This window comes from Colossoma macropomum, unplaced genomic scaffold (assembly GCF_904425465.1).
Source record: "Colossoma macropomum unplaced genomic scaffold, Colossoma_macropomum, whole genome shotgun sequence".
Classification (NCBI taxonomy): Eukaryota; Metazoa; Chordata; class Actinopteri; order Characiformes; family Serrasalmidae; genus Colossoma; species Colossoma macropomum.
In genome coordinates, this window is record NW_023494798.1 from 4,119,611 (window position 1) to 4,132,024 (window position 12,414).

At 41.1% G+C, this 12,414-nt stretch overlaps 1 protein-coding gene across 1 annotated transcript; it reads left to right on the forward strand.

Moving 5' to 3' along the window:
- Positions 1-1,439: 1,439 nt before the first annotated feature.
- Positions 1,440-5,113, forward strand: LOC118817761 (extracellular calcium-sensing receptor-like). Its single transcript, XM_036584667.1, has 6 exons — positions 1,440-1,657; positions 1,876-2,164; positions 2,288-3,079; positions 3,240-3,470; positions 3,768-3,891; positions 4,215-5,113. The coding sequence occupies exons 1-6, from the start codon at positions 1,440-1,442 to the stop codon at positions 5,111-5,113; spliced, it is 2,553 nt and encodes an 850-aa protein (XP_036440560.1).
- Positions 5,114-12,414: the final 7,301 nt, after the last annotated feature.

Consider the following 12,414-nt stretch of genomic DNA (forward strand, 5'->3'; position numbering starts at 1 on the left):
TCATTGGGCGGAAGGCAGGATACACCCTGGACAGGTCGCCAGTCCATCACAGGGCAAACAGACAGACATACACATTCACACACACACACACCTAGGGGCAATCTAGCATGTCCAATCGGCCTGACTGCATGTTTTTGGACTGTGGGAGGAAACTGGAGTACCCGGAGGAAACCCACGCAGACACGGGGAGAACAGGAAAACTCCACACAGAAAGGACCCTGGTCACCCGGCCGGGAATTGAACCCAGGCCATTCTTGCTGTGAGGCGACAGCGCTACCCACTGCGCCACCGTGCCGCCCTATACTCCATCCTTTGTAACATTAACAAAATGCTGATCATTCAAAACATATTGTTGAAAGGTTTGGCACTCATTTTAAGTACATTATATAATCCTTACTGGTAAAGCTGGTAAAGAAACTGGCACAGAATATAACTTTTCTTTAGAAAGTGCTAACAACAGACATGCAGGTAAAAAATGCAGTGGCCCATCATCTATAACATGCTCAAACTACTCCCTCTTTTGATTAGTTTACTGAGAGTTTCTGATTGGCTTTTCTACATTGCTGAAAATTACTTCAAACAATTAAGTAGATGACCACTGAGAAATTTAACTTTGTAGCATCATCAGTGGTTATTCTAGGATTATTTATAAAAGACATACTTGTGACCAAAAGCACAACCTCTATCTTCTCAAAGGGCTTCTTACACACATTAATAAAGCATATTTTATTATATAATATCAATGCTGAACATTAAATAAGGTTATGCAAGCAATATTTAAATTAGAAAAAAATTGCAGAATGGGAAGAATCCAGGACTGGGAAACTCTGGCCTTGGACTGCCCTTCAAAGTCAAACTGCAAAAGAACTGAAGGTAAAAACAAAGCTAAAAAAAATGTTCCCTGGAAAAACAGCAATTAACCCTGATGTCACAGTAATTGCTTAATTTGGTTTAATTGTCCCTATTTTCCCTGTGGGATCAACAGACAAAGGAGCACTCTCACTGAACAAAAACATAGTGACATACACACAGCCCATATATTGGTGTGTGGAACTCTTAATGAGATAATGCAATTCATGCATTAAACTGACATTCTAGAAACGTACAGAAGCACAAATAATTATAAACTCAATACACTCACCGTAACTAAGAAGGCAAATAAATGCTTTGTGAAAATGATTAAACAGATGTTTATGCTACTCACTGCTATATAAAGTAAGAGTACATAAAATAACACTTTGTTCAGTTGTTTTTTCTTTTTTTTGTGAGCCAGAAAATTACTCTAGATCCACCAGGACTTCCCTCAATTGCCCCAAATGATTTTTGCTCTGGGCAATTTTACCTCTACTAAACAGGGTCCTCCTCTCGCTGTCTGCATATGTTAGGCCCTGCAGTCCTCTTCCATTCACTCACTATCTCTCTCCCTTCCTCGTCAACCGATGGCTGTAGATGCATGGCTGTGGGCACTGGGGCTCCTGGCTGGGCCAATCTGGGTGCGCTCTCTGGGACTTTACTGTGCTTTCCAGAGCAGGTCCATCTCAGGGAGCCTGTATAAGGAGGGAGATGTGATTATTGGGGGTCTATTTCCTGTTCACATTGAAGCCCCTGAACCTGACCACACATTCACACAACGAATACAGGCCGGCCGCTGTCGAAGGTGAGTATAATAAAACTTTCATCACGGCAAGAAATGTGCAGAAGTCTTGGAAATCAGACAAATCTATAAATATATTTTCACTGAAAATTTAAAGTGAATTTCTAATATCTGATTTCAACATATCACAAAAACATCCTGAGTTTCTATCTTCCTTTTAATTATGTTTTATTTGGTGTTTCATTAACAATCCTCTGAACATCTCTCTCTCTCTGTCTCAGTGTTGAATTGCGCTCATATCGCTGGCTTCAAACCATGATTTTCACTGTGGAGGAAATCAACCGGAACCCAGTACTGTTGCCTAACCTCACACTTGGCTACCTGGCAACAGACACCTGCCTGAGTGAGGGTAGCACCCTGAGTGCCGCGCTGTCGATAGTGACAGGACAAGAGGAGGCTGTGACAGAACAGTGTACCAAGGCTCCCAACGTGCCCGTCATCATTGGCGATGCCCGTTCCTCAGCCTCTATAGTGGTGGCTGATACACTGGGTGTTTTTGGCATCCCCATGGTAAGACTTCCATACCATAACAATACTACTCCTGTTTGAACAATGATATATGTAGTGTTTAATCCCCATTTGTTAAATTTCGCATTATTATTCACTTTCTATTTCTGTGCTCCACATCTCCAGGTTAGTTACTTTGCTTCCTGTGCATGTCTCAGTGACCGCACCAGGTACCCCACCTTCTTACGCACAGTTCCTAGTGATGCCTTCCAGGCTAAAGCCATGGCCCGCCTGCTACGGCAGATGGACTGGTCCTGGGTGGGGGTTGTTTATGGAGATGATGCATATGGGAAAAGTGGCGTGCAGCTGTTGATACAGGAACTGGAAGGATCAGGTGTTTGCGTGGACTACATTGAGGTCATTCCCAAATCCCATGCACTGGGCAGAATTAAGCGAATTGTGGAGAGAATACAGAGCTCCAAGGCTCAGATTGTGGCGACCTTCGCCATCAGCCCAGATATGGAAGTCTTGCTAAAGGAAGTGGTGAGGCAGAATGTGACTGACAGGCAGTGGATTGCCACTGAAGCCTGGAGCACCTCCACCCACTATTCTTCATGGAGCGGCATCTCTTTGGCAGGCACCCTTGGCTTTGCCCTGCGAAGGGTTGATATCCAGGGTTTGGGCTCATATCTGACTCAGCTGAGTCCAGAGGAGCACACAAAGGAGCAGCTGGTACAGAATGTTTGGGAGGAGGTGTTTGGGTGCAAATTTGGGGAGGAAATGTATTCTGGACCACACTGCACAGGCTTGGAAAAAGTGGAAGTACAAGGAGAAGCATACTTCGATGTTATGTATAACGTATATAAAGCTGTGTATGCTATTGCAAATGCTATTCAGGACATGCTGGACTGTCAGCCTGGCAAAGGGCCCTTCAAGGATGGAGAGTGTCCTGATATCAACCCCATAAGACCTGAACAGGTAAAGAAAAAACACTGGCTGAAAACTTTTTTCTTTTTCCTAACATATATGAAGTATGGACAATCAAAAGAAAATTAGATTTCTGGAGGCTCAAGCCTGGTGTTTAAGTTACATTGTGTAATTGTAAGGACACTTTGAATACATTTACTTTTGTTGGCAGCTTCTGCACTACCTAAAGACAGTAAAGTTCACAACACCAGTGGGCGAGCTAGTACATTTCAACAACAATGGTGATCCATCTGCCTCATACGACATCATTAACTGGCACATGGGGGCTGAGGGGAAAGTGGAGTTTGTCAAAGTGGGGCAGTTTGATGCAGCAAGAGGACCACAGCAAGACTTTCAACTGGACCTTAGTAAAGTGGTGTGGGGAGGAAGCTGGAGTGACAAGGTGAGAGCACAAAGGCACAAATTTGGAATTACAAAACATTTGCACTGAAATAGTAGTTTGAACTTCCCATCTCTGTGGGGGAAATAGACAGATAATGCCATAATGCCGTGTAGTGAGTGAGAGACATCTGAGTGTTATGAGCCTCTGTTACCAGCCTGTGTAACACATTCATTATATTACACTGCTAGATAGTCTGGTTTACATATTTTAAGGTAAAGGATGCAGTATGTCCCTTTTTCCTTTCCTCTACAATGTCTCTGCAAAGTTAATATGGAGAGCTGTCTTTCTATCATACAGGTGCCAGTGTCTGTGTGCAGTGAGAGCTGTCCCCCAGGGACCAGGAAGGCTGTGCAGAAAGGAAAACCTGTCTGCTGCTATGACTGTATACAATGTGCAACAGGGGAGATCAGCAATGCTAGTGGTACTTGACAACTATGCTGCATACAAGTTACGTTTATTATTCAATGCTTGGAATGCTTTTTTTCTTGAAATTTGTTTTTTCGTGGTAATACTCCACCTCACCAGTGTTGGTATAATAGTGTTCATATGACCTTCCTTAATGCAACAGTGTGTGAGAAGTAAAGGAATATTAGCAAGCCAAAGCTCAGTCCAACAATTTAGCATCAAATAATAAACATTTCTTGACATATGCAAAATATGGCAGGCTCATCTAAACACCTCCAAAGCTAAAAAAATTTTTATGTGGCTGATTAATTTAACTGTATTTACCATGCTTCTCTCCAGACTCCACAGAGTGCACCAAATGTCCAGAGCGGTTCTGGTCCAACACTGACCGCACAGAGTGCATCCCAATGTTAGTTGAATTCCTCTCCTTTCAAGATGACATGGGCATCATCCTCTCTGTGCTGTCAGTAGCTGGGGCAACACTTACAGGGACTGTCCTCACTGCCTTCTTCTATCATCGAGATACGCCCCTGGTTCGCGCCAACAACTCGGAGCTGAGCTTCCTGCTGCTGCTGTCACTCAAACTCTGCTTCCTGTGTGCACTGGCTTTCATTGGCCAGCCAGCGCCTTGGTCCTGCATGCTGCGCCATTCACTGTTTGGGATCAGTTTTGTGGTGTGCCTGGCCTGTGTTCTCAGTAAGACAGTGGTGGTCCTGGTTGCCTTCAGGGCGACTCTGCCTGGCTCAAACATAATGAGGTACTTTGGCCCTGTTCAGCAGAGGGCAGGCATCTTTGTCTGTACACTTGTGCAGGTGGGAATCTGTGTGCTGTGGCTGGTGCTGGCACCTCCTCTGCCCACAGAAAGTGCAGGAGGTGAGCTTGGAGCCCGGGTGGTGCTACTCTGTGCAGTGGGATCAGTCATAGGCTTCTCCCTGGTGTTGGGCTACATCGGTCTGCTGGCTGCCATCTGTTTCCTGCTGGCCTTCTTCGCCCGGAAGCTTCCAGATAATTTCAATGAGGCTAAATTCATCACCTTCAGCATGCTGATCTTCTGTGCAGTGTGGATTGCCTTTGTGCCGGCATATGTCAGCTCTCCAGGGAAGTACACTGTGGCAGTGGAGGTCTTTGCCATCCTGGCCTCTAGTTACGGCCTTCTACTGTGTATATTTGCCCCAAAGTGTTACATCATTCTGCTCAGACCAGAGAAGAATACAAAAAAGAATATGATGGCCAAATAGGTGGACAAAATTAAAGATTTTCCCCTAAAAAACTTCATAAAAATGTGGCCAACATACTGGCATTACAAAACAGAAATAGGGCCCACTAAGACCAAGGATACCTGTAGCTGTGCTATTATCTGCAGTTATTTAAAATACCTCAGTGTTAACAAGTAATTCTATACATCTTGAAGTTTGATTCCTAACAACGCAAGCAAAATGTAAAAAGTAGGAATAATACAGAGTGATAGAAAAATCCAGCACGGTTCGGAGGTTCCCCCCGTTCAAACACACCCACTAAGCCTGGCAAATAAAAGACAAGTGTAATCAGTTGTGTTGGAGCAGGTAAATCACCAAACCGTGCTGGACACCGGCCCTTCACGACTGGAGTTGTGTACCCCTGTTGTAGAGCCATACCAGCTCTCTCTCTGCTGGTCTTGAGATGGGTTTGCCTACTTCATCTACCCCATAAAGTTAAATTACTGGGTAGATACTATGAATAGATACTAACTTACTGAAGTTAGTCTCAGCCAAACAACTTATATGTTGAGTCACACTGCTTCTTAGTCAGTCAAACTAGCTCATGTTACCAATTATGACTGTAACAAAAGTGAAATTTCTTGTCTTTTAACAAACGTAGGGCAACAAGTGTGTCTGCAAATCACACAGGTTTAACACCCAGACCAATCCAAAGCTGGTGTCTTTTATAGTTTATTTTTGGCTTTGAATATGGGAAAAACAGCGTCCCGTCACCTTTCATCATATGGGGTGTCCTTTAAAAGTCACACAGACACAAATCTTGACCAAAATGTAAACGGACACTGAAAAAAGCATTACTAAAAAAGCATTACTAAGCACTGATTGGCAGGCTAAGGAAAATGAGGCAGGTCTTGAAATTGTTCTGACTGGCTCAGTGCCTGATCTGGCAATCTGGTCGCACCTCTGTCCTGTAGTGTGGCACACGGCTTGGGTCGAATGGATGGAACGCTTACCGGTTTCATAGTAAACAATAGTGAAATTCCCCAAGGTTAGTATTACCATTTGATTACTGTGATTTGATTGAAAAACTCAAATTAAATACTGCCCAGCATCAACCAAAGTTAGCAAAAGTCCCAGACGGAGATGCGCAGCACGCAATGTGGGTTTGTTTTGTATCAGGAGAAATACTGAGGAAACCAGTGATAGCATAACACTACTAATATTACAACTACAAATCTGAAGTTGGCTTCTTTTTAATTTTCCTCTTCCACTTTAAATAGTGTAGCAGTTATTATTAGAATGCCTCAGGCGCCAGAATGTAAATGTTGCACCAAATCCGTGCAAGAAGCTGGCAAATGTCCTTATCAGAAAACGTCACTAACATGAAAAGAATAATTAGGATATTTTCTCTGCATAAATAAGCTTATTAGGAAGTAAGTAGTAATATTAAGCTACGTCTGAATTATTAGTTACTGGATGACAATTAAAAACACAATAAAATGTTTAAAATGCTGACTTACTACACTATATTAATGACATACACATGCTCAGCAGGACCACTCGAGGGGTGGTATAAACTGTTAGAACACTGTCACTTTTTTGCCTCAGCCTCAGAGGTAGCTGAATGCCCATTAAGAATGAATTCTGTGTTCATTTGCATATGCATATTCTTGAAACAAGACTGTTTCAACCTGGCTATTTCCTTCTTCTGTATGGATTTTCCAGCGTTATTACAATGTGACAGCATTATTTGTACTGACATTTAGTAAATAGCTGAACTCTTATGAAGTCTTGAGTCAATGTGCCTACTTGGCTGCCTGAACATAGGAAAACACTTATAACTTACCATCTAAGTCACTTATCCTCCTGGTCGCGGAGGATGCTGTAGCCTATCCCAGTGTCAGAAGGAAACACCCTGGACAGGTCGCGAGTCCATCGAAAACACTGCTATTTAATTTAGGCTCTTCAGCATTATTGTGATATTCTGTAATGACACACAAATTGTGTATTATACCAAAACCTTTTGAAAACAACATGCACAAGCAGACTCGACTCTTGCCTTAATGATGCAATTACCGCATCCTTGGCATCCTCACTCAGGAAAGTCACATCTTCCTTACAAGCTCATTTAAGCAACTGGTGTCATGCATGGTAATGTGGGACCAGGTAGCTTAACTTCTGCATCTAAAAACACAAATTTTGTCTAATTTTTGCACTTTTATTTGTAGTTTTCTATATGAAAGAAATTATTTCAGTTTGTTTATCAGTACTTTCTGAACATTTTCAGCACATTTTAAGAAAACTGTGATAATACTAAGGCCCTATGAAATCTGTTATATTTTTTCACAAATTCCATTTTAGTATTATATTTTTTACATTTTTAGGTTTTCATTAGTTTTCCTTTAGGAAAACATAAAAAAAATTAAGGATGTAACTTATTTTTGTTGATTTCTAAAATATAACCACAGCCTAGATGTTTAAAGAATTGTAGGAAATGTACATCCATGCATCTGTAGTTTAGTTTAACAGTTTGTCCACCAGAGGGCAGAAGTAGCACTCAAATAGTTTTGGTACAAACCATTTGAAAAGGAAAAGGGGTATGAACCCACCCGCAAACTCTCACAAATGCACGCATGTCTGCAGGCCCCAAATGAGTGTATAAAACACCCTACGTAATGGTGTATATATGGTATATACATTATAGCCTGTAGTTAACATACGTACTGGATAACCAAACTTTATTATAAATAATAAATGTTCCCCATTTTTTGAGAAGCTGCAGATTATAGAGATATGATGCATATTCTGTACCAAGTAATATTGGGTAGACTGACACAAGATTATGGCTGAATAATGTTTCAACACAACTTACCATCAGAATTTAATGCGCTGGATTATCATAAAGCTGGTAAACAAACTCGCGCTACTCAAACTCAACACATGCTTCCATCAGAATGTCCCTTCAGGCAATCACAACTAAAACAGTCAAGACAGTTGAAGACTCCAAGCATTTTGACCCCCCCCCAGAGTCACTGGCCAAGAGTCAGCCCTGACTTCCAGACATGCTCTTTTGAATGGACGTCCCATCAGTAATATTAACATTATTAAGAAAAGCAGCATGCAGTATAGAGGTGTGGACTTGAGTCATATGACCTGGTATCCAGTCCGAGTCGAGTCCAAAGTCATCAGATTTGTGACTCGAGTCGGACTGGAGTCCAAGGAAATCGAGAAAGACTTGCGTCTCGACTTTGACTTCAACACCAATGGCTCGGACTTCCAACATTAAGACTTGGTAAGACTCGAGAAAGTGGAAGAAACGTGGAAAGAGTCTGACTGAAGACTTCTACACAGTCGATTGTTTTTCATGTGAATGGATTCGTTTCCTACCGTAAAACTGAATACACAGTAGCGTCATCAGATGTCTGTCACTGTGCTTATTCTCGGCTTATTTTATTTTGGAAGACAAGCGAAGCGTTTAGAGTTCAAGATCGTCTCCATAAGAAGCTGCTGGTGAAAAAAAGTCAACTTTAGCTTTGTAGATTTACTATCATTGTGCTGTCTGTTCTGTAAACTTTGTTCAGCTCTGTCGTTTTGGTTTCTGCTGTTGTTTAAATTCAATTTAAACGCCGTTATTTTTAGTTAGTCCAGTGTTCCTAAAAATCATCAAAAATTATCCTCAAAAAAAAAAAAATTATATATATATATATATATATATATTTTTTTTTTGTTTTGAGGATAATTTTTGATGATTTTATAAATATATATATTATATTTATTTATATGTATATATATATATTTAATAAAGTTCAATAATACTTTCTTCTTTATAGTTTACTTTCTTCTTCATAGTAAAATTCTCTTCATGTGTAGTGCACTACTCTGTGTGTACCAGTATGTCTGTCAGGCACTCTTAAAAAGGATGGTTCCTCATAGGTTCTTTGGTAAAGAAAATAGTTCTAAAAAGAACCATAAACACTCAAAGAATAACAATAGAAGACCCTTTGGATGCTATATAGAATTGTTTTCAAAAAGGATTGAACAACCATCCTTTTTAAGAGTGTGGTTATCTGTGTACCATGGATTTTGTTCAAAGGACAGATAAATATATTAATTTTTTTTTATTAATAAATTAACAAATATACAGCCATACACTGCTAACATGCTGGCATTAAAAGGCTGTATTACTGTTACCTTTATTCAGTGTTGTAGCCTTAAATTAGCTGAAAAATGCAGACTGACTTATTTAGGACTCGAAGATTAGGACTACTGACTTGGGACTCAACTTGAGACTCGCCTGTACTGACTCAAAAATTAAAATAATTAAAGTAATTAAATAGTAATTAATATTAATGTTAATACATGCCACTGTCTGTAGTTCAGTTAAAAAAAATGAGTGTTTTAAGTTCAGACGGATTTTTTTTTTGAAGTGCACTAGTACGACTGGAGTGGTGGGGTTTTCTTTAGGAGGAAAGCTAGGTGTGTTTTTAGCTTCAAGCTAAGAGAGGCTGTGCTTTTAGCTTAGCGAGCTAACAGTTCGGTCAGTGGGAGCCAACCATAGAAATACATACATAGATGCCTGTACAGTTGGGTGCAGATAGGCACGTCAACGGCGCCGCCATTTTAGGGCAGTCAACATGCTGCTGGACTGCATTCAGTACCATTACAGAGCAGCAGTTTAAGAAAGATACTGTCCAAAATTGTACTATTTCAAGAATATTGCACTCAGAAAGTGGGATGCTGCACCATTTGAGGTGGAACAGGAAAACTTGAACAAAAAGCTGGCGAATAGGAAGCCAACATTAGATTCGTCCTTCTTGCTGTGTTTCTTTTTTGGGGGGGGTGATATTTTTATGTGTAATAAGATTAGGAGTGATTCACACATTGACGGACTTGCTGAAGTGTGTGAGATTGTGTTTCTACTGGAGTTCAGCGCTAAACTCGGTTTTCACCATCAGGTGCAGACTGAATATCTGCTGGTCCAGAGGGCTAATTAGCATATGCCTGAGGATTATAACAAATTTAGTGAAAATCGGTTGAGAAATAAGAAAGTCGTGGCTGATTTCATCCTGAGACTCATCGCCTCTCAATACAACTGAATTTGTTCACAAGCGGATCTTGACCTCTCCAACATGGCGGACGTGCAGACGTATCGCCTCAGACAGAGAACAACAGACAACGCGGCATCTAGGTATGTATATCTATGCCTAAACAGGGCAGCTACTGGAGCTAGGCTAAAGCATGCTCATTACGAGCAATCAAAACAAAATGGAAATATGGGTTTGCATTTTACAACCTTAATGTGCTAATTGCGCTCATAAACTCTTAGCTAGTTACATTTTTACCACAGCGATGATGTATGTTAGCCTATAGGAGGTGTGCTGAATACCTGACCATCTCTAGAAGTCAAGTTACTGTGGTTCTCAGGGCAGCGTAGCCCAATATGTACAGAGATAAACAGAGCGGGCAGTTAAATCTAGGGCCGAACCACGGCTGTTCTGAGGTCAGCTGAGAACCTGACACTGCTCATGGGCCCTTTTCACAGAGAGTGCTATTACTTCCGGTTTACGCGTTAGCAGGGTAAAACTAACTTCCACTCCATACAGCTACTGCATTAGCGATGACAAAATGTTATTGTAGTGAACCATAATGCTCGAACACTGAGCTACAACAGCTGTATTTTAGTTTTCGTGCACGGTCATGACAAACAATGAGAAAGTGGATGGAAGCACTGATTTAACTGTAAACAGAGCTAAACTGTGTGTATCTGTATGTGTGATTTCTGTAATATTTCTGTAATGTTTTCAAAAGAAAGAAGAAGCTTTATATATAGTATGAATTTGTTAGACATCGTTTAGCTGTAGTTAGCTATCTAGCTGCGCTAGAGGCCACTGCTAACTGTAGCTGTATTCCCAAACAAGGAAGCTAGCTTTCATTAGCTGCTGGCACCAGCCGGCTAACGTGGAGCAGGTTCTGTGACATATTTAAAGCAGCGATTTCTCTAATATTATAAACGCAAACCAAAACTTTTATATGTAAAGTCTGTTTGACAGACCTCGTTTAAACTCTCTTTTAGCTCATGGTAGGCTAGCAGGCTACAGGCGCTAATTAGCTAGCCTACCATTAACAGTTTAAGGAACACTAATTTCATATCAGTAGCAAACTTTAAAGCTTGCTGGCTAGCTATGTTAGCGATCTGCCAAACAGCATCTTTATTTTAGTTTCATGGCGATTTTTGAAGAAGTACTTCGGAAAACATCCGCCTTTCACTGCTCAATCAAAAACGCGATTCCTAGCTAAGCTAACGTCTATCTTAGCATCGCGGTTATGCGGTGACATTTTGATTTCCATTTCCTGACATAGCCAGGTTAGCTAGTATGTGATCTGGGAAGAGCCACGTAAGGTTTCTGACATAATGTGCCAGCTAACGTTAGCTGTTCGTACCAAGCTGATCATGTAAGAATTATTTCGTTGACGGTTTATTGCTTGCGTTAGCTTTTGAAAGATACGTGCAAAATGAACTGGTGGTGCTGCTTTATGTTAGCCGGGTAATCTAGCGTTAGTTTGGGATAATAGCTAACATTACTGTTAGCAGTAGCTTCTAGCCAGCATAGCTAGCTTAATATAAACGGAGTCCATCAAATTCGTGCCACATATATAAGTTCTTCTTTCTTTTGAAAACAGAAATATTAGCGAAATCACTGGCATGTTGTAGAAAGACACAGACGCTGCTTGCTGTGAAGCAGCTGCAGCAAAAACAAGGCTGTCCCACACATACAGCATTTTAGCTCTGTTTACAGTTAAATCAGAGCTTCCATCCACTTCTTATTCTCACTGTTTGTCATGACAGTGGAAAACTAAAATATAGCTGTTGTACCGCAGTATTGGAGCATTATAGTTCACTACTCTAACATTTTGTCATCGCTTCTGCAGTAGTTATATGGAACGGAAGTGAGTTTACCCTGCTAACGCTTAAACCGGAAGTAATCGCGACTCTTTGTGAAAAGGGTCCATTGGGTAGTTTCGTCACTTTTTTCCCCACACTGAATCTCAAAAACGCTTCAAAAACTTCTGCGAACCTCAGAGTCCCAACGCTAGTCACGCACATCACAGGCGATGATTACTGAGGCAACTGTGAATAGCGACGGTTGAGGATAATAATAAGGCGGAGCTTGGCAGATTTTGATTGGCCATAATAGAGTAACAGCGCTCACAGATCAAATTTCACTAAAAAATGACGCATAATAAACTCAGTTACCGCGTGGGTGGGTCTGTGACACAGTAGTCTGTGAGTAGACTACGGTTTTATCGTAACGGCACTGTTTCTACATTTAATCTCATGAATG